The 27,747-nt window shown below is 43.1% G+C and overlaps 1 protein-coding gene across 5 annotated transcripts in view; it reads left to right on the top strand.

Annotated features, from left to right (window-relative positions):
- CTNND2 (catenin delta 2) overlaps nucleotides 1-27,747 on the top strand; it is an 828,740-nt gene that overhangs the window by 661,011 nt on the left and 139,982 nt on the right. For all 5 annotated transcript variants that reach the window (XM_036020261.1, XM_028518208.2, XM_036020263.1 and 2 more), the window contains one exon: nucleotides 3,959-4,142. In XM_036020261.1, the coding sequence (XP_035876154.1) occupies nucleotides 3,959-4,142 (184 nt within the window). The remainder of the gene's footprint in view (nucleotides 1-3,958; nucleotides 4,143-27,747) is intronic.

The raw sequence follows: 27,747 nt of genomic DNA on the forward strand, positions 1-27,747 counted from the left end.
CAGGGCGGAGTCAGGGAGGGAGATGTGATAATGGATGCTGATGTCAGAGGGACACCAGCCTCAAGTCAAGGGACCCAGGCAGCCTTTAGAACCTTAAGGAAACAGGGAAATTCTCCCTTAGTGTTTTTAGAAAGAGCGCAGCCCTGCAATCCATTTTAGACTCAGACCCCCAGACCTGTAAAATAATAGATCTGTGTTGTTTTAATCCACTACATTTGTGGTAGCTTGTTACAGCAGCAATAGGAAATTAATACAACTAATAAAAGATTATTCTAAATTAAAGAAAATGTTTAGCCATTGGTAAGTTTCAAACATGAAGAAGGATACATTTTTAAAAGTCAAATATTTGCAATCTAAATTAAAATTTATTTTTAATTTAATTACAGAGTTGAGCTGGATCCTCCTTCCTGTATCTTCTGGACTCAGAATAGACTTCAAAGAGAGCATGGGGTGTCTGTAGGGAATATGAGAACAAGCGGGCCTAAGTTAGAAGGAGAGGAGAAACTGGGGGGAGGGAGGTGTTGTGGGGGGTGGGGGGAGAGCGAGCCCAGGAGACAAAGGGAACAGCGAGGGGAGAGAGGGAAGGAGAAGGGAGAAAAGAGAGGGAAGTATAGGGGGAAGGGAAGGGACATCAACTACTGTTGCTGCATCAAAAAGATAACCCCACATTTTTGCAATTTAAGACAACAAACATTGACACCATCCAGTCTGAGTTTCAGGAGCCCTCATGAGTCTGCCATCATCTAAGGCCGCACTGGGCCTGGGGAGTCCTCTTCCCTCACGTGGCTGTTGGTGGGAGGCCTCGTGCCTGGCCACATGGGCCCTCCTGGAGGGCTGCTTACTTGTAGGCACCTCCACCGTGTTCTGTTGGTCAGGAGTGAATTACTCCTGGGGCGAAGGATTGGGTTCCACCATTTCGAAGAATGTTTGGGCATGCCTTAAACCACCATAGAGGAAGGAGAAAAGAGGGAAGAGGAATTTGAGCAAAACACTCATTTCTCATTTGTTCACCAAGAATGTCTAAATATGTTCATTTTTGTCCACAAGTCTCTCGTGCTTTGGCCAGAACTAATGTGTGTGTGTGTGTGTGTGTGTGTGTGTGTGTAGCGAGACAGAGGTGGAGTTTCCCATTGTTTCCTACTTTTGACTCCTGCCAGACATGCTGACCTTTATCTCAAATGTCTCCACAGGCTACTGATTCCACACTCGAGCTTATCTCCAGTGTCCACGTAATCTAACCAAAATTCAAAGTTTTGAGGGCCCCCTGCTTCCAGTTTTCTGAATTCCCCCCAAAAGAAATCCTGCCACATCATATCCACTTGGCCAAGTCCTCCTCCAGAGAGAGGAGGTGAAGCTGTCTGTGATCAGAGACCCACTGTAGTTCTCCCAAGTTCAGAAAGCATGGTGGGTGCAGAGAGGAAGTAAGAGAGAAAGTTCAGAGACCTGGGTCAGGCATTTTGATGAGTTCATTGGAATGTGGAACACAGACGGAGCCGGCCTGGGAAGGTGGCATGAATGTGAACTCGGAAACATCTGTCCATGCGTGCTTCAGAATTAGGTTACACTAATTAATGAATTAATGAGAAAGGAAAGGAGAGAAAAACCCAATAAAGAGTTATCTTGGATCCAATCTTCTTTTCCAACCTTTTACTTGTGAGATATTAAATTAGGCCTTCACATTTTTTTTTTTATTTTCCCCTTCTGACCACTTTTCTGTTAGGAAACAGTAAAAATCACTTTATTGTCACTAAATACCTTTAATTTACATTCTTTTAAATTTATTGCATGTAAAGACACAAAAGTCTTTCTTTTACTATTTAGTTTTTAGAGGAAGCGTGTTTACAGCACAACATATCAACCATATTTTAAAACATTCACTAACCTCAACTTTCAGGTGTTGGTACAATATTTTCAAATCAGGATTTGGGGATGAAAAGACTCATTTTCTGTCTGTATGTTTGCACTATGTACTAAGAACAGACACACACTCTTTAGTGTGACATTGTACAAAGTTATCCTAAAATTCTAGGTCAATATTAACTTCACTTTAGTGTGCTTTTTTAAAACTGAAAAAGTAATTATTTCACTTAAAAAAGAATATTTTTGTGAGACTGAAAATAAATGAAGATAATCATTTTGATTATTTAGATTATCCAAAATTTTGTAAAACATGAGATGAATAAAGAAGCAGGTTCATATATTATTTAAATTGAAATAAATGTATATGGTAATATTGCTAGTATTTCAAGTCAGTCCAAATCTGAATATATTTTGAGCACCTTTTGTGTACCGTCAAGCATTTTTGTATACTCAATTCAGAGTCCTAATGGCAATGCAAGCATGTAACTCAGAAGTATAAGGAACAGGTCGATGCCAAAGCAGAGGTGGGCAGAATCTTTCTATAAAGGTTTCACCTCTATGCCTATACCTTGAGTATCGTTCTATAACAAGAAATTATTTAGGCTTCATGGGCCATGCGGTTTCTGTCACAGATATTCAACTCCTCCCTCATAAGACAAAAATAGCCATAGACAATATATAAAGGAACAGGCAAGGCTGTGTTCCAATAAAACTTTATTTACAAAAAGCAGATAGGCAGGAATTGCCCTCAAGCCAGAGCCCTGTACTGAAGGGTGGGTTTGTACAGACAAGGCACCACTTTGTTTCCTTTGCATTTTCTTAAATAAAATTCCCAGCACGTGAGAGCACAAAGGGAGCTGGAAGAGTTTGTATCTAAAGTCACTTCTGTAGAATTGATTTTAAACTGTTAGCTTTGGTTATTAACGGTCTAACATTATTGACTTTCAGATTAGTATTATTAATGTGCTTTGACAGTCCACTATGCTCAATGCAAGAAACTAGCGAAGAGAATTTCAGAAATAAGTGTGGTCTGTTTATTATGAATAGAAAAAGTACAATCTCATCTTTAAAATTATTGAAAGCCTATTGGACAAGTAAGTTTGAAGTCATGCATTTGAAAACAACTATGCTATTTTATATTACCAGTATCTGCAATGACGGTATCTGTTTAGGTGAGTCTTGGGGGAGAATATGATCTTCATACGATCTTCCTTTCACAGTACTATGGAATATCACTTTCTGTTTCTTTTAGCTCTATGTGTACTGTTTTGAACAACAAAAAGAATAGTAAGCATTTTTCAAATGCTATTATAACACATATACAGTACTTATGACCTTTTCTAAAACTAATCCCATTTTAAAGACTCTTTAAAAAGACACCCGGAAGCCCAAAGCGTTCCATCTTTTGCAAAGATGTCTCCTTCTGCTCTGCCGTTGTCATTACTGTTACACTCTGTCCTTGGCGGGCACGCCCTCAACTTTCCACTGCTCTCTTTGTCGTTATGTCAGAAAGACCGATCCACAGGTCCTCCTCAGCATTGCTTTCAGGGAAAAGCTGATGAAACTGTCACAAGTGACAGGAAATTTAAATTTCTTGTTGAGCCTGTTGTCATCGGACCTGATGCTGGATTCTCATAAGGTCCTGCGTGATGGTGACTGGCTCTCTATGAAGCTGAGTGAATCAAACAGGCCACAGGTGCACGTGGAGGTCATGGACAAGACTAACACACCCTCGTAGTCCATTTCAGACAACTGTCACTGCTCTTTGGGTTTGGTCAGAATTTCGGTACTTGGTCCATTGTATTAATAGAGGAATGGAAGCCTGGTCGTTATCCTCAATTCAATCAGATCTCTTAACCCTGGTTAGCCTCTTAGATGGAGCAAAGGTAATCATGTAATTCCTCTGCCCATTTGTCAGATGTTCGCAGCACTCTTTTGATGGGCTCACACAGTATTCCGAGATGAAAGGTGTGCTCAGGAACGTGTGCTTACACTCTCTTAATCCCTCTGCCCATGCCGTCAACCTGATTAGGGAAAACAGCTTGGGGATGAGAGAAACAGTGGCCGTACAAAAGCTCTGTTCGTGTCTGTCTTACAGGAGTCCTTTGGAACCTCTCATCTTGTGATGCTCTCAAAATGCCAATTATCCAGGACACCCTGGCGGTGTTGACAAATGCCGTGATTATCCCCCACTCGGGCTGGGAAAATTCCCCTCTTCAGGATGACCGAAAAATACAGCTGCATTCGTCACAGGTGCTGCGAAATGCCACTGGATGCCTAAGGTGAGTCCTGACGTCCTATCCTCCTCCTGCTGTCATCTGCGTTCTCTGTTTCTGCAGCTCTGATTGCTGCTTTACTAAAGATCAGGGTGTTCTGGGAAGATAACTGTTGCTTATGGAGTATGAGAAGTTTGCAAAAACATCTCTAATGAGGTGTAGGTGTCTCCCACTATACCTTCAGTGTTCAACTTATTTAACGTTTTCTTAGGTCTTGGGGAAAAAAAAAACAACAAAAAACATTTTCATTTCAAACAAAAATAATTCATTGTCTTTGATGAAAAACAATATTTTGTAATAATTTCCCATATTAGGGCATGTCGTGCACATAGAATAACCAGGGAGGCCAGCTGGTTGGGGGACAGTCCATGACAGGTACACAGGGATCTAGTTAACTGTTGCCAGTAGCTTTTTTTTTTTTCCTTTTCTTTGTGATTGCAAGAACCTATAATTCTTCGAACAGCTCTTTAATAGGCATATTGTCTGAAAAATTTTAATAATAAAAGCAAATGTGTTGTAATTTTCTCCCAATGCATTTTTACAAAAATCATCCTTATGTTTTAATTTTTGCTCTTAGAAAAGAATATAATAATCAAGTTCTTCCAAACTCTAGAAACTGTGCTCCCAAGGACATTGTATTGTGTACAGAGTTGAAAATCTCTGCTGGAATAAATTTAATGAATGATGGGGTGGGGGTAAAAAGCGATTTCAAACACCTAGTCAAATAATCTGTATTCCAAAGGTAAAACATACATGATTACTTTTGCTGGGCTGCCTCAAAGCTGCCGTTTCTCCTACAGCTGATTGGTTTCTAGGTGCAAAAACTCGTCTCTACTGGGAAGGAACAAAATCACCTTGGTGACATTAATAATAATTATCTCATGAATATTTATGACAGTGTTCTCAGCCTCTAGCCTGGAGAGGGGGGGTGTGTGTTTGTGTGGAATGTGCATGCACAGAAGGAGATAAAGAGAGTCTGCCTCCACAAACATCAACATGCACTCGTGGGCAGGAATAGGAAATCCTCTGATGATTTTGCTTTTCCTCAAGGTCACAAACTAATGAGCTTTTGACACGGTTTCTCTGGATAGTCTACATCAAAGGCCAAATGTACAGTTCTCCAAAAACCCCTGTTGAACCATCTATTTAATAACTTCTTAAAGTCTATTATCTTCCAGAAGCCTTCCATCCCACCATAAGAAATCAAACTCTCCCAAAGCTAAAACTGAACGTGCTTCTGACCCTTTTTGCCTGGTTTTTCTATTTCAGTTATTTGCAACTATTACAAGTAATTTCTCCCTTTCGAGCATCCCTGACTTGTAGACTGTCATCGTTCCTAATGAAGAGCGTGGACGGAAGTGCCTCAGAATCGATTGTAGAAGTCCAGTCAGCAAAGACGCGGTTAGCTCAGTCAGTTAAAATTCCCCCTGAGTAATAGAGTAACATAATCACATACTCATGATGCTTGAGAGAAGGATGTAGGCCACTGCCGCCGTGAGCATACATTCAGCACTATTCGATGAAAAGTTGAAGAGCCAGACCAGTGTGGGTTCATGGGTCCCTTTTGTAGGTCATCTGGCTGAGCTTGGAGCCTGGGATGTGACCTAGAGCGATGTTAGGTCACAGCAGCATGGCGCTCCCTTCCTCTGTATTCACACACACGGAGGCTGGACCTGTGCTGTCTCTGCCGCGGGCCAGGAGGGACTGTATGCATCATAGGGAGCAAAAAATGAGGACATCTGATGTAGAAAAGAGTTTCACGTAACCGAACTGATTTTCCTTAGTCCAGACGCAACCAGGTTTAAGGTTTTCCCACTTTTCGGAGTTTATCATGTGAGCCAGAAAGCCAGACTCATCAATGTGTGGTGACTATTTCACCACCCCCTTCACTTAATGCCTTCCCTCCTACAGAAAGAAATGTAATTTCTCCCTTTATTTGAATGTGTTTATGAACCATCCGGCATTGATAAGCAGGGTGGACAAAGAGAAGAAGAAACAGCCCTGGGAATGGGCTAAAATTACAACAGTGTATCAAATAAAGCCTCAGTGGATGAAAGGTTTCAATGAATTTCTACTCTTATTTGCCACCTACTTAGGTTTTAATATGAGAGGTATTTACATTTTTCATTTTTTCAACAAAACCCAGAACTTATTTACATTAAAGAAATTATTTTGCCAGCTGCTCCTGTCTTTCAGCAGCTTTATCTGTAAGCATTTGCTGAGTCCCTGCTGTGTGCCAGCGTAGGGAGGGGATGGGGGGGGCAGAAATAAACACAGTAGCCCCAGCACTTTAGAAGCTCATAATCTATTGTAAGAAAATGGCACCCATACAATTAACCCTCATGCAACACCTTAGAATGCTATGTTTAGGGTAGTTCAGAAGGAAAAACTGGGGGAAGGGCAACTAACTCAGCCAGTGTGGCCAAAAAAGTCTTCAAGAATCAGAGGAGACTGGGCCCAGAGAAAGGACTCCATCAGTCAACACAGCAGGAAGCACTGTGGCCAAAGGAGCAGCAGCAGGCACACTCTGACAGATGTGGGGGATTCCAGGATCTATAAGTGATCTGCGGCACTAAGAGACTTCAGGAAATGCAGATGGCATAGTTGTTCCACTCCAGGTAATGAAGGGCCTTCAAGGCAGAGCTAAGGAAAATAGGCCTGAGTATGTGAGGAGTTGAGAGCAATGGCGAATCTTGACCAAGAGAGTATAACCGTCAGCTATGTGTGGGAGCAATTGAGCAGGGCAGATTAGGGGCAGGTGGGGAGAAGAGACAAGGAGAGTGGAGCTGTGAATTTACTTGGGATAGATACCCTGCATGTCTGATTTTTAAGATGCCTTGTGTGGACCACAGTGAGTATCCACATTTTGTTCCATTTTATTAAATTTAGTTGTCACTGATTTGTAGCTTTGTGAGCTATTTCTATGGATCTTCACATTCAATACACCTAATGTACCAAACACCATAGTTTAGCCTAGCCCACCTTAAACATGCGCAGAACACTCATATTAGCCTACTGTTGGGCAATTATCTTGAGTTTCATCTCTAGAGTAATTGACTTTCTCTTCTTTCTTACCAGAAGCAAGAGACACAGATAGCAATTTTGTAGATATGATGGGATGCAAAAACACAAAACAATATTCAAAAAACGCTGGCAACTGTAGAGTATTGGCCTGCCGTTTACCCTGGTAATTGCAGGGCTGGAACTGTGGCTCCCTGCTGCCGCCCAGCGTCACAGAGAGTGTCTGCTACCTGAGGAAAGATCAAAATTTAAAATTTGAAGCACAGTTTCTGTTGAATGCATATAGCTTTTGCGCCAACATAAAGTCAAAAAATCATTAAGTCAAACCATTATAAATTGGGACCATTCGTGCATTGTTTATTCTTGAATTTATTATGAGTTCATGTCTAGCGAATTACGAAGCCAGTACTTACACCCACATCCTGACTCCTAATCCAGACTATTCCCACTATACCCCACAAAAGGGAAAGAAAATGTTCTATGAGATAGGATGAGCAGCTCTGTGCTTAGTACAAACCCACCAAACAACCAATGAATGAACAGCACTCTCTGCACGTTAGTTGCTTTAATTTGCTCCTTGACATTTACTGACCATCCACTTACTGAGCATCCCTTTTGCGTTTGATTGCTGCTGTCGTCTCCCTCCTCCACCTTGCTTGCTTTCCCTTCTCCTCCTACAACCTCAGCGATGGATAGACTGGTGGCCAGGTTCGTTCCTTAGCCCCACACAAGTCCTTCTCTCCACCAAGGTCTTAATCCTCAATTTAGACACTCAGTCAGAGCAATGAGTGCCTATTTTTAAAGCTAAGACTATAGTTTAAGGCATAGCCTAGATAACAAAGTTGACGTTAGTTGTCCAGTACTCAGATTCCTTTGTTCTTTTACTGATGACTTAAAATGACTTGGTATTTTTGGCTTGTTTCTCTAACTATACTTTTCAAGAATATGTAAAGAAAATAATATATAAATATTATTGGAGTTAAATTTAATAATAAATTTATCTGCTTATCAGAGTGAAATTTACACTGTTAGAAAAAGGCCAGAGCCTTACTTAGCAAGCTAAAATCTGGAACGCTAACTCTGCAATCTTTAGATGAGTTGGTGCAGTCTTAATGGACTTGTCCAGTTTCTCAAGCCTTTGGCAGTAGGTGATGTATCGCTATCAGTGGGTCACCACCCCGTCCCCAAGCCTGGAGCACAGGGCACACTCATGGGGACATTCTAAAGAGAAGAGCCCTTGCCTTTGCCCTCTCTGAAAAGGCATGGTAAGTGTTCATGGGAGGATGTCATACGTTGACATAACAAAAATGGAAGCACATATGAAATATAAAATGAAAAGTGAATGCTCCTAGTCCTTTTCCTTTTAAAATTCATTTTGGGGCAGAAAATGGAATTTTTCAAAAGCAGATCTATATATTTGTTCCTGAAGTCTCTATCTGTCATTGAAGAAATAGGATAAAAATGTTTAAAAAAAAAAAGGAAAGAAAGAAAGAAAAAGAAAGTCTCTTAACTTTTGTTGGAGGAGCATGTTGATAGAGTGATGGTAGCTAGACTGTGGGATTCCCGGAAGCAGTGCCAGATGAGGACAGTGGGCCTCAGAGCTGGGGGTGATTGGCAGGGGGCGGGGCTCATCGCCACAGGCTTCCTTTCACTCACACCTCCCTGCCCCCTTCCCCAGAAACACAGATCTTCCTCATTTATTCCCCCTTTCTTAATTTGGCCTTTTGCTCCAGTCCTGCCTGATTAAAACTTTAGTTGTTAATAGCCCTGGCTGGCGTAGCTGAGTGGATTGAGTGCGGGCTTCGAACCAAAGTGTCACAGGTTCGATTCCCAGTCAGGACATATGCCTGGGTTGCAGGCCACGGCCCCCAGCAACCGCACATTGATGTTTCTCTCTCTCTCTATCTCCCTCCCTTCCCTCTCTAAAAATAAATAAATAAAATCTTAAAAAAATATATAAAAAAACTTTAGTTGTTAATAAACATGTTTTAAAATATGCCCTAAAATAAACATGCTAAATGTTAGAAAGGAGTAAGACATAGAATGCACGAAGTTCTTGTGATAATCTTTTCTTCCACGTCACTTTGTGACTGCAGGGCCCTCCCGGGAAACTGCTTTCCTGTGGCCCAAGCCAGGAGACTCAGACCTGGAACTCGGTTCAGACCTGTGCTCGTGACTGTTTCGTCGTAAAGTATGCAACCAAATACTTTTCTTAACCTTTAGCCAGAATAATCATCACCTTCAACAAAAAGCATGTATTGTCCAGCCGTGGCCCAAATACTGCCTAGTGGAGGTTAGTCTGGCTCAGCTGTGAACAAGCTTATTGTGGCTGAAGTCACAGTAGTTTCAGTAAGTGTTCCCCCCAAATTTATGTCCACCAGGAACCTCAGAATGTGACCTTATTTGGAAATAAGGCCTTTGCTGGTGTAATTACTTAAGTAAAGATGTGGTCATACTGGATTAGGGTGTCCCTAAATCCAGTGAAAGGCACCCTTATAAGAAGAGGACATGCACACCAGGACGCATTGAGGAGAAGGCCATGTGAGGACAGAGGCAGAGAATGGAGTGATTCAGTCATAAGCCAAGGAACCCCAGGGATTGCTGAAAGCTCCTAGCAGCTAGGAAAAGGCAAAGAAAGATTCTTCCCTAGAGCCGTCAGAGGAAAGATGGCCCTGCTGACACCGTGTGTTGGGGCTTCTAACCTCCAGAACTATGAGAGAATAAACTGTTGTTCTCAGCCACACAGTTGGTGTTTCTTTGTTCCAGCAGCCCTAGGAACCCAATATAGCCCCCCAGTAAGTTTGTCAGAAGGGGCCTGCAAAGCTGGGGAGCCACTGGAATACATAGCACAGGGAGAAAAAAAGGGGTAAATAACCCAGAAAAGCTGCCTGTCCCTAAATAGTGCCCACACACTGGAAAGGACCCCAGTTGGGAGCTGTTTTTCTGTATGCACAAGACCGTTCCCCTCCATAGCTCAGGCTCAAACCAGAACATCACCTATAATGGGGTTGGGTGCTGCAACCCGGATGTGGCTGCCCATGTAGAGAAGGTTTAAATCCAGCTGCTTCACTGGTGGCTGCGAAATAAGTATCCCCGGGTATGGATCCCATTCCTGTTTTCTGCTCCTGTGTATGAGCCTCCTCGTTCCCTCCTGATTTGGAACTAGCTTCTGAAAGTTGCGTGGATTTGCTGGATACTGCAGAGGGCTAGAAGTCATTGTAGGTTCTCATGCAGGGCACACGGCATGGTATCGGTATCTATTAAGGAAGCTGGCTCCAGCAGCTGGGTACAGAATGGATACTTTCTCAATTTAATGTGACACATGGCTGTGTTTCCCAATTACAGGATCACAAATCAATACCGTAAAGATCCCTGTCGCGGCCATTATCCTCACTTCAGAGTGAACTGCAGGTGAAGCCCTCGCTGAGCACCCTTTTTCACTTTTTGATCTACCAGCTCAGTAAGACTACGCCGCTCTCTGTTACTGCATGGCTGGGTTGCATTTAGTCATGCAGACGTGGGACTTTATCTCCAGCTGAAGTATTTGCAACAAGGCTGGCTTTGGTAACTTCCACAGCTCATTTCCTGTTGCTGTCGAGTCACTTATTTATTTTTATTATTCTATTCCCACTTCAGAGTCTTGTCCTGAAGGACAACAATATACACCCCTAATTTTTTCCATCTATCTTTGTGCACACGCGCACGTTATTAAGCCTGTCAAAGGAGCTGCGCCGCGCCTTTGCTTATGAATATAATTAAACTCGCACCCTCAATTAGTCATTTTAACCCATATAATGGATGAGTGCTTGGTCCCACGGAGCCACTAATTCTGGAGTGACCTTGAGAAAACACTGTCACAAAGTAATACTAGTGATAATCACACTCTGGCTGGAAAGCCCCAAGGACGTGTATTTTATGTGGCTTACTCATGCATTAACCTCAGGTAAGAGGAATTATTATTATTTTTATGTTATGTTCAGTTGGTTGCCACTATTATTCATCTAAGAAGAATGTTTTTAAAAAAGTATATTTTAAGCCTTGTATAATGAGCTCTGGATTTATCCGAGTCTTCTGTGGCAGCTGAATGGAACACTCTTACCCAGGTACTTCAAAAGGGAATGACCTCGTGTATGTGGATGCTGGGAACAGGCGAGAGACCCCCTCGCCCCACTCACCCCCATTTCCCCACACCTGGTCTGAAAGTAGAAGATACTTCTCACCTGAGCAGTTCTCTACTTCTGATCAGTATGTCTATTATGGATACAAAGTGAATGTTTTTGAGGGTTTATGACTCAGCAGTTGAAGGTCTTCTTCAAAGGAAGGGAACAGAGTTTGAGAGGGCAGAAGGAGTATGGGGGTCTTAGGACCCCATCAGAGAGGACAGATGGGCTGGCTCCTCACCTCCCATGGTGCACTGCTCTAGCTCACTTCCTCCCACCCAGTCAGAAGAAGGTGGGGGGTTATACTGAATTCATTTGTGAAGGCTGTCATAACAAAGTACCACCAATGGGGTGGCCTAGACAGCAGAAATGTGTTGTCTCACAGTTCTGGAAGTGAAATATATGAGATCAAGATGTCAGCACAGCTGGTTCTCAGAGGCCTCTCTCACTGGGTTGCTGATGGCTGCCTTCTCACTGGGCCCCGCACATGGTCTTCCTCTCTGTGCATCTCTGTCCTAATCTCATCTTCTTATAAGGGTACCAGTCACATTGGACAAGGGCTCACGCTAAAGACCTCATTTATCCTATTACCTCTTTAGAGACACTATCTCCTGATACAGTCACATTCTGAGGTACTAGCATTTAGGACCCCAACAGATGAATTGGGGGTGGTGAGGACACAATTTAGACCATAACGATACTGTAATAGATGTCTTTCACTGTTTATTTTCTCTTTGGGAAATAATTTTTAATAAATTAAAACATTCTTGCAAGGTCATGCTGACCAATATGAAATACATTTTGATTCGTTGTATAGTATAAACCAAAATTATCCTTACTCCCTAATTTAGGTACTGTTAATTTTTAGACTCTATTTCTGAGTAAAAGTGATACTGTCCTTTTCTTACCTCCAAGAAAAGATAGTCATCAATGGAACTTCAAGAAATTCTCTATACAGCAACATAAGAATTACAAAGGCCAACTAATAAATTTGTTCTTGAATTGGGGTTTACGTAATTAAGTATCTTGTGCTTTGATGGAATCAATAATGATTTAACAATAAAGGAGAGCACTTAGAAAATCTCTATACATATTTCTCTTAAAATCTAAATATTGAATGTATTTGAAATGACCTTTCATTTGGAATCAGGGTATCTACATTTGAGCCCCAGTGTGCTATATCTTGAGGGAAACCAGGCTACATAAAGGAGAGGTTTGATCTGGACATCCCTAATTAGTTGTAAAAGAACATGTAAAGCATGGTGAGGGTATTGCTGGCTGACTCTAAGTGTTTTCTAAATTTGGATTCCCAGTGGAGGACCCCCTAAGTGTGTCATCACCCTTGAGTACCACAGGCTGCAGGGCCTGGCCTTTGGCCTTATCTGGTCATAAACTGGACCTTGAAGCTGCAATACTCTCAGAAGGAAATTAGCTTTTGGTTTAATATTATTATAATGCTGTGCTTCTTTAATATGTATGCTGTTTAATGTAGTTGTCTCAATAATCTAGTAAGGTAGGAGTTTCTATTCCATTTTACAGATCAAGATGCTGATGCTCATAAGGATAAGAGTTGTTCCAAGTCATATAGCGAGTAAGAGAAGGAAGGGTGATATAAATGTGTAGTTGTGTGATGCCACAGCTGGGCTCCTCCCACTCCATCATGTTCCATTAGGGGCAAGAAGCAGCCCAAGAATGTGTGTGTTTATTTACACTTGAGGACAGGATACTGGCTCAGACAAGATCCTGTGAGCAGCAAACACCAAGACAGAATTAGCAATCTATACAAGATATGTAATTAGGGTAACACTTGAGAGGACAAATGGATGGGAGCCATCAAACCATGATACAGGCCTGACCTCAGGTGAAGGAAAGAGGGAAGGAGGGAAGGAATGAAAGAAGAAAGGAAGGGAGGAAGGAAAAGGAAAGGGGGTAGGACAGGGGAGGAGAGGGGAGAAGAAGGCTGGATGACAATGCATTAGACTCCAGAGGTGTTCAGTAAGGCCATTGGAGAGTTCTTGAGCTCAAGCGCTCCTTCCAAGGAGTCCCATATCTCCCGGAAAGAGGTTGCCTTGTCACTGCTGTCCAGTTCAGTGTCACTGGCTGGGAGTCTCCATGGGAAATGAGGCCTCATCGTGGAGGCAGACACAATGATGGATTTCAGGGCTTAGCAGCAGCACCGCCAGCCAGTGATGCTCCTGCACTCAGAGATTTGAGGGGGAGCATTTTCATGGACAGTCCATAAGCCTGATGATCCCCAACACTTTCATTCTCCATAGGCTAGCCACTAACAAGCCATATTATAATCACAGAGCTGCTGGAGGCATCCAAATAAGAGGGGTTAGTTAAATTGACTGAAAGTTTTGTTCTCAATATCTATTCTTTTGAGTCCTTACTAAGTGCCTGGCTGTGTGGTAGGTATGAGGATTATCATGAAGAGCAAATAGACAGAGTCTGTGGAGGTTGCTGTCAAAGGTCACCCATATGTCATTAAGAGAACCTGATGTATCCAAGTCCCATGAGGCTGCCTCCAGATTGGACAAGTTGGAGTGTATTTTTCCTAAGAAATGCCTCAATAGGAATTTTTTCCCCATATTTTCATGGCTGACCAACCTCCCTCTTCCTGATACATCCTTTCTTTACATATAAAAAGCTTTTTTACCTTTACTTGGTTTGCTTTGTTATATCTTGTAGCCCTGAAGCTTTTTATCTCGAGGATTTTTCATTTCTCTTATCTTTTCTATTAGGAATAGTCTCAAAAAATAAAAATAAAAAAACTTTTATTTTTCAGTTCTTTCATAAGATCTTTCTATCCCCCAAGATTTTTGCAAAGGTCTTCCCAGTATTTATGTTCGATGAACGAGCAATTGGGATCATTTTTCCTCAAGCATTATTTTGTTTCCCTAAGCAAGAAAAAGTGAGTATAATGATTCTCCTAAAAGATAAATGATGAATATAAAATATCCCAGTATTCTATTCCTTCTGAAGTTTCCATCACTTCCGCAAAATTTGATCCACTTAATTATGAAAATTTGTAGGATATAACCAAAACTTATTTTAAATTATTTATCCTGTAATTTGGTAGCAAATATAGGCTTCTCGTAAAACAAGCAAATATTACAGTTTATCTTTTCAATATGCATAGTCATTTTTCCTATTAGAACATGAATATTCAAATATTTCCATTAGTATGAACAAATTATTTCCTTTGAAAAAAGATTATATGAAAAAAGCTTAGTTAATTTCTAAATGGTGGACAATGGTGTTTAATACTGATCCTTATAAAACACCAGATTGTAGGGTCTTAACTCCCTGATAAATAAAAAGAGAATTGTAAGAGATGGTGTATTCCTGAAATCCTTCCTAACTTCTTGATATTAAAAATATAATTTTTCCTCCCGCTGCCTCCCAAATTACATTGTGTTGCATCAGAAGTAGCATCCCTGGAGAGGAAGTGAAGAAACAAGTCTATTAACCATAAATCAAGGAAGAAAGAGCTTGCCAAGCAGTTTCACTTATTGCTTATATACTAAGGCTCTCCAATATTTTAAAACATCTATATTTTCATACCATTTCTTACTTCCCATTCCAAAGCAGCACTTACTTTAAAATAAAGAAAGCCAGCGTTTACCCGAGTTGGGACAAACCTACCAAGGAGGTAAATACAGCTCATAAAACAACAACAAGCAGAGTTTGTGTGGAGGCTCGTGCATGTTCAGTAGCATTTGCTGAAGAGCTCCAACTCGCAGCTCCGATTGCTCTAGGAGAAAAGAGAAATGCAACCAATGAGAGCCACGAATAGCATTTTCCAGAGGCACCGATTCACAGATCACGCCTCTTGCCCACCGTCTCATGAATTCAGAGGGAGGAGCTGGATGTCAACTCTGCTCTTCACAGCCTGTCTCCATTCTGCTACCTGCCTCATTCTCTTTTCCCTTCAGTCTAATTGTTTTGTAATTAACCAAGAATATTTGAAATAAGTTTCATTTCTTTCTTAGTTGACTGACAATATTTTAAATAAGAGAGGAGAAAAAGTTTGATTTGTCATTCTGGTCTCACGGACTGCTCTCCTGGGGTAAAGGCCTCTTCACGTGATGCAGAGATGTCCTTGACTGTGTACTTAAGGGCACTGGACTCACTGCTGTGGCTGAAGGCTGAGTGGGACGTCTGGTTCCCTGGTTTCTCTCCGTCGGCCTTCGGAGCTGATAGGGAGGAGTGGGAAGTGGGGTCTCTGAGCGCGAAGAGCCATGGCGCATGAGGGTCCTAGGAGGGAGAGATGCAGGTGGGGTGAGTGGAAAGAAAGCACCTGCACTTGGTGACCAGCTCTGCACCATGAGCTCCTGGTGGCCTCTCTGTGCCGGGATCTTCCTCATCTCATAGAATTGCTCATCTCATTGCTCATTCTGGAAATGGAATTAAGGAAGCTACTGAAAGTAAAAACCACTATTCTTTCTTTTCTTTATTAGAAAGGTATTGTTCTAAACTGGCAGAAGCTTCTGGAAGTACCAAGTAAAACATTTTCTTAAGCAGAGAAGAGCCAAAGAGAGGGCAGCTCTGCCCAGATTTTATGCTTGGTTTACATTTTCTTGCCTCTTGAAAGGTTTAAGCAAAAGAAGCAATAGTAATAGCAGGTGTTAACCAAAGTGACAACCTTCAATACTGGATTTTTAGGACACTCTGCTTTTCTGCCTGTGTCAGAAAGCCATTTGCAGTTTTTCAGTCTGGTAAGTAAAAGGACAAACATGCCAGGACTTCAGATTAACCCTATGTCCTTTGTTATTGTCCCGTAGAGGTACAAATACATCATTACTCCCCATTAGCAAGCAGTCAACCAGCAAGGAAGATGCTGTGCCGTGGATGTACTAACTGGAGCTAATGAATCCTAACAACTAATTACATTTCTCTTAAGGTAACTTAGGACCAGAGAGTAGCTTTGTTAGCACAAAGATTTTATGTGGGAATGGCAATACCCAGGAAGAGGCCAGCTGATTAATCACCCCCTATAATTCTCCATAATAGTCCTGTCTGGACATTTGTATCCAGACCATTATTCTTGCCTGACCTTATTTTGGACCAACAATGTAATTGGTAATTGCAGACTAATTTCTATAAACAAACAAGGGTCTGGCTAACTGAAAGCCTTGTCACTGTGATTGGTACTTCCTACTCAAAGAGCTCTCTATTCTGTACAAGTTTGTGAGTCAGGTAGTTGGAGCCAATGAAGCTTACTGCAAAAAGAATAATTATTTCGGGTAAGAAAAAACATTATGTCCTTAAGGCTGCCTGGAAGTACATGGCCCTGGTCTGTCTCATGGAGTGCCCTTGTGTTTTGGAAGAAAATGGTTTTGGGCCTTTGCTTAGAATCTTGATAGGCCCTGAAGGGCAGTAATTCTCCTTGGCATGTATGAAAGCAGTGCTGATAAGTGTCTATCTAGAACATAAAGGGACTTTACTATTTCTCCTCTGCAAGCAGCACGGTCACCCTGACTAGCAAACATGATGAAGTGTCATTTGTCCTTGACCCCTCTCACTCCTAAGCAGCTGAAATAGATTAAGAGGCCAATGTTCCTTGAATAAGATGGACCAGAGTGTCCTCAGCCAGGACCTGCAGGAATAAGCTCACAAAGGAACTTATACTAGGGGATTTTTTATGATTTCTCAGGGCTCATTCCTATTTGAAGGGAGATAATTGAGACAAATTATCAACCTGTTTCCTCTCAAGCACCCAGCCAGGATCCGCTGCAAGCTCCGGTAGAGATCTCTGCAGGGGCCCACTAACCACTGACCACGCATCCTCCTCAGAGCCCACAGCGGGCAACAGCTCAGACAGGGGAAGCTGTGTGGGGGCAGGAGCATGGTTGGAGAAAAAGAGCCTCTCACCTTTCGTGCCTCAGGGCCTGCAAGCTTCTTCCACTGTCTTTAGGAACTTTTTATATTCCAAGGGCTTTAATTCAAGTGCAGCCAAAGGTCAAAGAGCACAATGAACCCCGAAAATGGGATTAACCCTGGCCGTGTGTGGATCTGACCAGCAGCACAGAAGTGCCCCTCTACCCAATAGGCACCTTCAATTTGGACTCATGATGCCTGCCCACCTCCTCAGTGTTTCCTTCTCTACTTGTTTCTTTCCTTCCCTTAAAAAAAGTTTGGATGAAATACATAGAACAGAAAATTAACCATTTAAACTGAACAGTTTTGTGGCATTTAGCACATTCATAACATAGTGCAACCACCTCTATCTAGTTCCAAAACACTTTCATCACCCTAAAAGCAAACTGTGTACCCACTAAGCAGTTACTCCCCAACACCCCTCCTGCGGGACCTGGCAACCACCAGCCTGCCTTCTGTCTCCGTGGGTTTGCCTACTTTGGATATTTCATTTCATTTAAATGGAATCAAGCAAGATATGACCTTTGGTAACTGGCTTCTTCGCTTAGCATGATGTTTTCAAGGTTCGTGTTGTAGCATGTGTGAGTACTTCATTGCTTTCTGTAGAGGAATAGTATTCCATTGTATGGATACACTGCATTTTTCTAATCCATTCATCCATCACTGGACATTAGGCTGTACCTCCCCTTTGGATGTTGTGACTAACGCTGCTATCGACCTGCACACATGTGTATTTGGTTGAGCACCTGTTTTCAGTGCCCTTAGGGGTACAATTCCTGGACCATACAGTACCTCTGTGTTTAACTTCTTGAGACTGTCAACCTATTACCCACAGTCATCTACCCATTTTACGTCTGCCCATCTCCATTACATTTTCTGGCCCAGACTATTCTCTCTCTTTTATGGAAGATTTTGTTTGTTTGTTTGTTTGTTTGTTTGTTTGTTTGATTGTTTTTAGACATTGGAGAAGGGAGGGAGAGAGGGAGAGAAACATCAATATGAGAGAGAACCATCCATCACTTGCCTCTCGTACTTGCCCCAGGCGGGGACCGAACCAGGCATATGCCCTGACTGGGAATCAAACAGGTGACCTTTCGCTTTATGGGATGACACCCATCCAATTGCAACACCCATCCAATTGCACCATAACAGTCAGGGCAACTATTCTTTTTTTCTCATATGATTTGCCTTTTCTTTTGTCTTTTCATTTCAGAGAAGTTTTCTCTCCAGCTTCTGGATTATTAAGGCCATTTGTCTTTTTATCATTCTGCATGAGTGCTTGGAAGAAAGAGACTTTATTTTAAAACTCCGAGGACTGATACCAACTCATTGTGGCTATGGGAACAAAGCTGGCCAGACCCTCGAGTCTCCAGCCCCCTGCTCGGTCCCTCTGCCCCCACAGTATTTGCTGTACTGGCCTCCTCTTCGTTGTTCTATGCACTAAGGTCTTTTCTACCTCAGGACCTTCACGCATGACTCCCAATGCGTGGAAGACTTTATTCTCCTCTTTATGTTTATATCTCAGATAAAAGTCTCCTATTTAGAGAGATCTTCCTTAACACCCTTCCCTCCCATATAAATTAGATTTTCCCTAATACCTTTTCAAAGCATTCTGGACTTTTGATCCGATCTTCTGACAATTCGGAGTGATGATGTTGCCTGTGTGCTTGTGTATTGAAGGTCAGTAGCTCCATGAGCTGCATTCTCATCTATGTGAGCATCATCATGGATTTCCCAGGCCCAGAACAACACCTGGCACCTGGTAGACCCCTGAGAAATAGTTCTTCTTCCCAGTTGCAGAGATAATGCTACTTGCATGATAACTAGTCTTTGTATGAGATTAATTTCTTGGTTGAAGCCACATACCTACTTGTTTTCCGGTGTCACCTGTGGGTGTTTGTGATATTTCTGCTGGATAAAACAAACATGTCAGTCAGTTTTGTCAAACAGGAGAATATTTTTCTCTTGGACAGTCTTTGCGGGCCCACTTAATACAGTTTGTCCTTGGAGTTTGCTCATCTGGCCCTTGATTCTTATGATATGGACATTGAATGCCTCATCTGCCTCAAATGCAGGAGGCTGTTGGTCTGTCGCTTATCAGCATAGGTAAATAAGCAAAATAAAATCACTGTTGTGCTTTATGGGCAAGGAACTCTTTAATACCTCTCATCATCACTCAGTTCTCATAATAGCTTTATAAAAAACAGGTTATTAAGTTGTTTTTCCATTTTAAATAAGAAGAAACTCAAACTGGAATTTCTCCTAGTTGAGCAATTTGTCTTGGAGCTAATGGTGTAACTAAGATTCGAACCTGTGCTTTCAGAATCCAAACAGAATGCTTTCCTGTGACATGACTGCCTTGAAGTTGGCCAATTAGCACTAAAGTGTGTAGTGTGTGTGCCATTTGTTAATAATTAAAAAGCCATGAGCACTTCATCACCTCCTCCTTGGCCAAGTGCTAGGTCAACAGCTTAGATAAAATGGATGATGTCTCTTATTCTGCACAAACATATTTTTCAAGTTCTAGGATGTGCCCAAAGCTCTACTAGGTACCAGAGAATCAAAAGTGAATGAGACATGATACCAAGAGCCTAAAAGGTAGCCATGGTACACAATGCATGTACTTAGTGCCATAAAAAAGTCCACGCAGAATTGCCAGAAGGCCTCTGAGTCAGGGAGTCATGAAGTCCACCAGAAAGACTCCCAGAAAGCTGGCTCAGAGGCTGCACTGGGACAAGGCGGGTTTGCAGGGGAAGGGATAGAGGAGATGTTTTGCCCCCACCAAAAGATCCACATGCATGCTGGTGATGGGCAGGTGTGGTTAGTCAGGGCATGGCCAGAGGGGGAAAGGTTTTCTGGGAGCAGATGGTTAAGAGTGTTGGGGAAGAAGGGTAATGTCCAGGAGGTCTCTTTACCTTTGTAGCCATGTGGAGCCATGGAAGCTTGGTAAGTAGGCGGAGACAAAATGTTCCCTGTGCTGCAGAGGCACAGCCATGCCCACAGCTCATGGAGCAGGGAGAGGGAACCCGTGGAACCCCCACAGCCCTGGATCCACTGGCTCAGCTGGACTGGGTCCAGCGCATCACCAGGAGCCTCAGATGCGCTGTCTGTGTGGTGACTGTGATGCTGTTATGGGATGTCCCTGTGAATGTAAAATCCATAGCAAGAGGGCCTGGCATTCAAATCTGGACCTGGCTGGAAGCCCACTAGTTGCGTGGTCTTGGGTGATGGTGGTCACCTCTCCAGCCTCAGTTTCCCCACCTGTAAATAGGGATGATAGGGGCGATGCAGGGCTGGGAAAGGGTGAGACGGGTGAGACTGAGCTGTGCAGGGCTGGATCCTGCCTTTACGTAAAACACTAATATTTTGTTCATAATGGATTGTCCCATTAATTTTGATTAAAAAACACTGCATTAAATATTACTTAGGACAATAATTGATGGTTCTTAACACTGCTGAACAACTATACACTGAAAATGGTTAAGATGGCCAATTTTATGTTGTGTATATTTGACCACAGTTTAAAAATGTATGTTATTTACAATAATGAGTTTTATGGCACTACCTTATATTTTGCACTAAGTGAAGGCCTTGCTTGCCTCAGCCCCATGCTGGCCCTGGGGTCACGCACATCAGCTGATTGACACAGGGCCTGGCCTACAGGAAACTCCCTTAACTGATGGCAGGTGACTCTGGAACACTGTCTTTCTGCTGAGACAGCCACTGTGCAATTGCAGTGAAAGTCTTGAGAGCTGTTGGGAATGATCAAGGGAGGGTTGAGGGCTAAGCATTGACTACCCTTATGTCCCCTCTGTGGGACATAGGTCCCAAAGACATCTCTCTCCTGGAAGCTTGCCCACCATCATGAGCTAGGTATCCTGGTGAAAAAAAACTGTCGCCTTGATCATCTTAGCATGGGTGGAGGCCCTCTTCTCAGGGAAAGAGTGCAGAGGCAGTCCCCTGGGAGATGCGTAGCCTTTTCTGGTGTTACCTAAGACCTCATCCTCTGCTTCCATTTCTTTAGACCAAAGGGATAAGCTCCAAGGTTTCTGCATCTCGTACGTTGGTTACCTGCAGAAACCCTCACCCTGACTCACTGAACCCCTCCTGTCCCAGACACAGGAAGGCACCAGATGGTCCCTGGGAGGAAGTCACAGCCAACACATCCCAGGGAAAAGTACTGGGCTTCTGTCTGGCAGCCTGGACTTGGATGAGAGGCAGTGGGACCTCTGGCCACTTCCTGAACTTTCTTAAACCTTCACAAGCTTCTCTGAGCATCTGCTGCCTCTCTGATGGCTCTTTGCAGGCTTATGTTGGCCCAATAAACATAGCCCTATTTTACTCCCATTCAGAACCAAGTGGAAATTAGACCAAATAAAGTGATGAGTGGATGAAAGTCAAATAGTCTCTTTATTGCTGAGAATACCAAGTGGAGATCATGGCTCCTTATCTGCAGCCAAGAAAGCAGGCTCAGGACCTGCTCATGGTGCTATCTTGCCAGTGTAGACCTCGGGGCCACCCCATGGAAAAGTCAGGGTCTGTAGAGCTGGCAACCCACCCCACATCATGGCCCCCCACAGTCCCAGGGAGTCCGGTTGATGGATAAATTCCATTAAAGGAGAAATCTCAACCAATGGATAGCAGAATTTTGCCACCAGCCAGTCAGATAATTCACTCTCCCTGTTGGGGACTATTACCGTTTAAAATCATATGCTCCCCCAAATTCATATATTGAAGTTCAAACCCCCTAGGATATTAGAATATGATCTTCCCTGGCTGGCGTAGCTCAGTGGATTGAGCACGGGCTGCGAACCAAAAGTGTCGCAGGTTTGATTCCCAGTCAGGGCACATGCCTGGGTTGCAGGCCATGGCCCCCAGCAACCGCACATTGATGTTTCTCTCTCTCTCTTTCTCCCTCCCTTCCCTCTCTAAAAATAAATAAATAAAATCTTAAAAAAAAGAATATGATCTTATTTGGAAATAGTGTCCCTACTGATGTGCTTGGCTTTGATAAGGTCATTGGGGTGGACTCCATTTCAAGATGACAGGTGTCCCTTTAAAAGGGGATTTGGACACAGACACGCCTAGAGAGAATGTCTCATGAACCTAAAGATCTGTATAGGTGATGTTGCTACAAGCCAACGAATGCCCAAGATTTCTGGCAAACCACCAGAAGCCAGGGGAGAGCATGGAACCAACTGTCCCTTATAGCCTAAGAAGGAACTGACCCTGCTAACACCTTGGCCTTGAACTTCTGCCCTTCAGAATTGTGGGGGCACTGATTTTTATTGTTCAAGCCTCTTAGTGTGCACTACAGTGCTAGATTACAGCAACCTGAGCAGACAAACACAGGAAGTAGGCATGCAGGAAGGGGAGGGGAAGTTCTGGGGAGTTTCATGGAAAAAAAAGAAGCCAGGAAAAGAGTTTCACCTCCCCCAAAAGCAATTGGGGCATTATTTGAATTAATATAATAGTTTTCTGTGTACTGTACTAGGTTCTTTACATGTATTTTCACATTTTCTTTTTTGAGGAGAAAAGGTCCCTCTGTCCTTTGCTTTGGCCTATGTACATGCCCAGGTGAGCAGATGTCAAGGGGAAAGGAGGGGGTGTGACTACAGGTCTGGGTTCTATGTCCTTCACAGACTTTACCTCCTTTCATCCTCCCTGAGCATTAGCCCACTTTACAGATGCAGAAACCAAGAGTCAGAGAGGTTAGATGTGTTGGTGAAGGCCAGGCGGATAATAACGAAGTTGAAACTTGACACCAAAGCTTTACTATTCAACTATCTTTTGGAGTATAAAACACTTCCATTCTTTGCAAATGAATGTCAGCATTCACAAACTTTATACTACACAACCTGCCAAGGTAGAGGTGTGGCAGTATTCCCGGTGTGTTTTCACTGTTTATGTCTTTCTCCCAGGCCCTCCATGAATCCCCGTGGCCTTCAACTGCATAGCCTCTTACTTGAAATTCCTTAGACATACTCGAGATAAGAGTGCCATCCTATCTGTCTCTGTACTTTCAATGGCTAGAGAAGCAGAAGGCAGTCGGCAGCTATTCAGTTGCTAGCTTTGAATTTTATTTCCTTTCTGTGGCTAGAGTACAATAACATTGGTGTCGCTTTGTCCTTTTGTCTAGTTCCCATTCTAGCAAGTTATCATCTACTTGACAAGCAAAGAAATCAATTACAGGCAGCCATGCATATTTAGTCACAGACCAAAACTGGCCCCAGATGGAGATGTGGAACCATTGAGGGCTATCTGCTGCCAGCCAGTGCTCTGAGTACAGATGCAGCCAGACAGGGCACCTGTCAGGCTTCTCCTAACCTGACTGGAGTTGGTCCTCACTTTGTCAGCTCACATGGCTGCCCATCCTTGCCACAACTTGCCTTCTTGCAGGCTCCATCCTCCAGCCTCTCCCCACAGCAGCTTGATGCTCTGGCTGAGTGCAGAACCCTGGCAGAAAGTAAGCGAGTAACATAAGTGGGGTGAGAGTTATGAAAGGAAGCCTTGAATGAGCAGAGAACAAACAGGCTGAATCTGCTTAGCAGAACAGGGAAAGCCTTCTTGTGAAGAAGATATGAAAGATGAGGAAGAGTTGGCCAATTGAGAAGGAAGGGTGAATGTCCCAGTGGGGACAGAACCCTTGGGCAGAACCTTGGGTTGAACTAAGTGGAAGGTCTTGGAATGGAGGACTCTTGTTCTGATCTACATTTTAGAAGAATCACAGAGCTTTCCTGGGAGGTAGGGGGAATGAGGACAGAAGCAGAGACACCCAGGAAGAGATGGGAGATGGCGGTGGTATGGACCTGGTAGTGGCCGTGGGGAGGGTTCTGGAGATGCTTTGCAGTTGGAGCTGACCGGATGTGCTGACTATTGGACACAGGTGTGTTGGAGAGATGGGAGTCAAGGATAAAGGACAAGGTATTTATAGAGCAAGTTAATCAACGTGTTCTATGCACAAGAAAAGCAGGTCCCAGTCAGCACTGCTTTTCTTTTTCTCCATTTCACTTTTCTCTCTCCTTTTCTCTCACTCTCTGTTACTTTGGTCTTTAGGTTCTTTTTGTTTTTTGTTTTTTGTTTTGAGGTGATAAGGATTTTTTTCTCTTTTTTATAATCTTTGTTCAAGTACAGTTGTCTCCATTTTTCCCCCTCTACTCCCCCACACCAGCCAGCTCCACCTCCCACCCTCGACCCTACCCCCCTTTGGCTTTGCCCATGTGTCCTTTGTACATGTTCCTTGATGACCCTTCCCCTTTTTCCCCCAATTATCCCCTCCCATCTTCCTTCTGGTTACTGTCAGTTTGTTCTTAATTTCAATGTCTCTGGTTATATTTTGCTTGCTTGTTTGTTTTGTTGATTAGGTTCCATTTATAGGTGAGATCATACAGTATTTGTCTTTCACCACCTGGCTTACTTCACTATGCCAGGTCTTTAGTTTTGTTTTGTTTTTTCATTTCCTCCTCATTTACTGCTCTTGCTCACCCTCATTCTCTCTATTTTATTCATCCCCAATATGAGTTAGGGTCTCTACAGTAATGGAAATTCAGAATTAAAACCAAACTAGAGAAAGCTAACCAACACTAATTTAGAGGTAAGTGTTTTCACCCACCCACTCTGACGCAGACCAGATGGAAAGCAGGGGTGAGGCTGTGGCTGGCTGTCTCAGAACTGCGTGTAACCCACAGCGCACGCACCTCACTGCGCTCTGAGTGGCCACTGCTGATGGGAGAGTATTGGTTATCGGCGCGTTATCCTCGAGCTGTATCCATGGAGGAAAAGAGGGGCTTCCTCAAAGATTTGTCACTGGAATCAACTGACACTGCATATTTGATTTTTAGCACATGCTGTAATGGTATTTGTGATTAAAATTAAAGTATATGGTGTTTCTTGGAGAATTTTAGGGAAATATTGGAGTAAGTGAAGTCGTTGATCCCTGGACCTATTGGCCTAATATCCAGTGCGTTTGTGTCATGTATAAGAATCCCCTCCCTGCTTCCCTTTTCTACAAAAATAGAATCGTTCCACTGTCTTTTCTTAATTCTTTCTTTCCTGATCAACAGATCTCCCAAACCTTTGCATATTAGCACATATAGAAGGGTTCATATTAAGAGTAATCATATTAAGATGAGCACTAGAAAAACCTTTTGTTTCTAGGTTATATTTTTGGATTATTTTCATGGTGCATTGGTGCCTTGACATTTTTGCCATGAAGTTGTTTTCTATAGTTTGCACCAGGGTTTCCAGGACCATTATTATTTACAGACGTCACTCAGGCCAGAATGACACGTGCCCCTGGCCAGTGCGGGAGGACACAAGTCTCTCTTTTGTCTTCTAGTTATTCTCAGGGCGGCCACTGAGCTGGTTCAGTGAACAGTTTTTAGATAAAAACTTAACTCTTGCTCACTCTTAAGACAGTGACCCAAGCACCATAACAGGTAAGAATCCCTTTGATTGCAGTGCTTACCTAGTGTGACAGAGAGAGACAACGAAACGAACCTCTTCATGGCCAACTTGTGGCCTCTTTTTACTGAGGCTCTGTGGCTCCTCAAAGTGTCTTTGCTCCAGGACCTTCAATGCAGTATTGCAATTCTTAGATATTTGAAGCCTTCCTCCCTTCACAGGTAAAGCAGTACAAGGGAATTGTGCGCCCCGTGGTGCTGTTATCCCACACACACGCTGCGTGCCTGCCACCTGGGAGCAGTAAGCCAGGCAGAGTCACTCATTGGTTACCTGGCGTTGGTGAGAAGCTCATTGAGATTACCATTCCTGCAGCCAGAGGCATCTAAAAATTCTAATGACGGCATCCTCTCCTTCAGAGTATCTAAAATGCCTCCATTTGAAGATGCAGAAAGTTTATCTAAGAGTTGAATTACTTTAGCAGAAATGTTAAAATGAACTTTTGTGAAAACTGTCATGGTAGACTTTTTCTGTCTCATGTGGACGTGTGAATGTAATCATATTCCCCTGCTGCTGTAACAAATTACCACAGACCTAGCAGGGTTGAACAACTCAAAGTCTGTGTCTCAGAAAGGTGTACGCCAGAAGGCCAGGGCCTGGGCCAGAGTCTTGGCTTGAAGTCTCACGTGTCCAAAGTCAACGCACCTGCTGGCGGGCACGTGTCAGCAAACTCTGGAAAGAATCTGCTTCCTGGCTCGTTCAGGCCATTGCCCAGATTCAGTTCCCGCTTTTGTAGACAGAGGGCTGCATTTCCCTGGCTGGCTGTTGGCTGGGAGCTGCTCGCAGCTCTCGAGGCTACCAATTGCCCTGGTTCCCGGCCACCTTTCTCAAAGGCAGCCCCTCTTCCCATGTCAGGCCCTCTTCCCAAAGTCTGGGTTTTCTCTGGCCCAGGTAAAAGACTACCGAGTGAGTCGTCAAAACCTTTAAATGTATGAGACAGCAACTAGGAGAGATGGGTAATCTAGGAGATCAGTGGAAATGTCGTCTTTATTTTTAATAATGTCCTTCCCCAGTTGGACATGGGGCTTAAGGTGTTTTAATCCAGGGACTATTTTTATTAGCACTTTGTCAAAATTTAAGGAGAAATTTTCCAAGGAAGAAATGTGAGACAACCTCCCCCCGCCCCCCCCAAAAAAAGGCAGAGAGGGATGGATACCAGCAGATGGCTGGCCCAGAGCGGCAGAGGGACAGGTTTTCTGTTCCTCCTTCTTAATCTGGTGGCTGCCTGTTCTAGTCACGTACTCCTTCCGTGCTGGGAGAGGTTCAGGAGGAGTCAATTTAGGGAAATGTGGATGGCATTGGTATGACAATAAAAATGCAGAATAAAACCGTCTGGGGAGACCCAGGGAGCTGCACAGAGTGCAAAAGGGTAGAAGGAGAGAGGGATAGGACAGAAGAGCTAATGCAATTCCGTCCTCGGAGGATGCTTTCTCGACTGTTCTTACTGGTGTCCAGTGAGGCGTGAGTGAGTGGTCAAAGCAATCGTGACGACGAGAAGTGCGCCTGGAGGAAACTTAACAGTCACACTGACTTTCAGCCTTAATACGTCTTCGAAGTACGATTTGTTAAAAAGTTCCTGCAAGTAAATAAATGGAAGGATTATAGGACTGCAAGTGGGGAATTAGGTGATGAATTGAAATCAGAGTTGGAAAGGTTGTTTTAATAATAGCTATTTATTAATCCAGAACATAAGGCCAAATCTTGAAATTCTTCAAACCCACGATCTGACATTTAAAAGACAAGCAGCCAATTACCTATAATCCCTTGATTAGTCAGATTTGCTCACCTATTTTTTAGAAGACAGAGGATTCAAAATACAAAAAGAATGGATGACCTCAGTGTTGCTCATTTTTATTTATTATTAGCCATGATGCTTGTTTTCCTGGAAGCTGTCTGCTTGGTGAGGCGGACATTGCATTTCAATTTTGCAGCGTTCCCTAGACTATTAATTCATTATATATATTTTTATGTACATTAACTTGTATCTGGTTGATAAGAAATAATTTGGTTCAGCCAAGAAGAAAGAAAACACTGGTTTTTATTCATTTTTGAACTTAAATTGCACTTGACCCAAGTGACAATTTCTT

This window comes from Phyllostomus discolor, chromosome 3 (assembly GCF_004126475.2).
Source record: "Phyllostomus discolor isolate MPI-MPIP mPhyDis1 chromosome 3, mPhyDis1.pri.v3, whole genome shotgun sequence".
NCBI classification, from domain to species: domain Eukaryota; kingdom Metazoa; phylum Chordata; class Mammalia; order Chiroptera; family Phyllostomidae; genus Phyllostomus; species Phyllostomus discolor.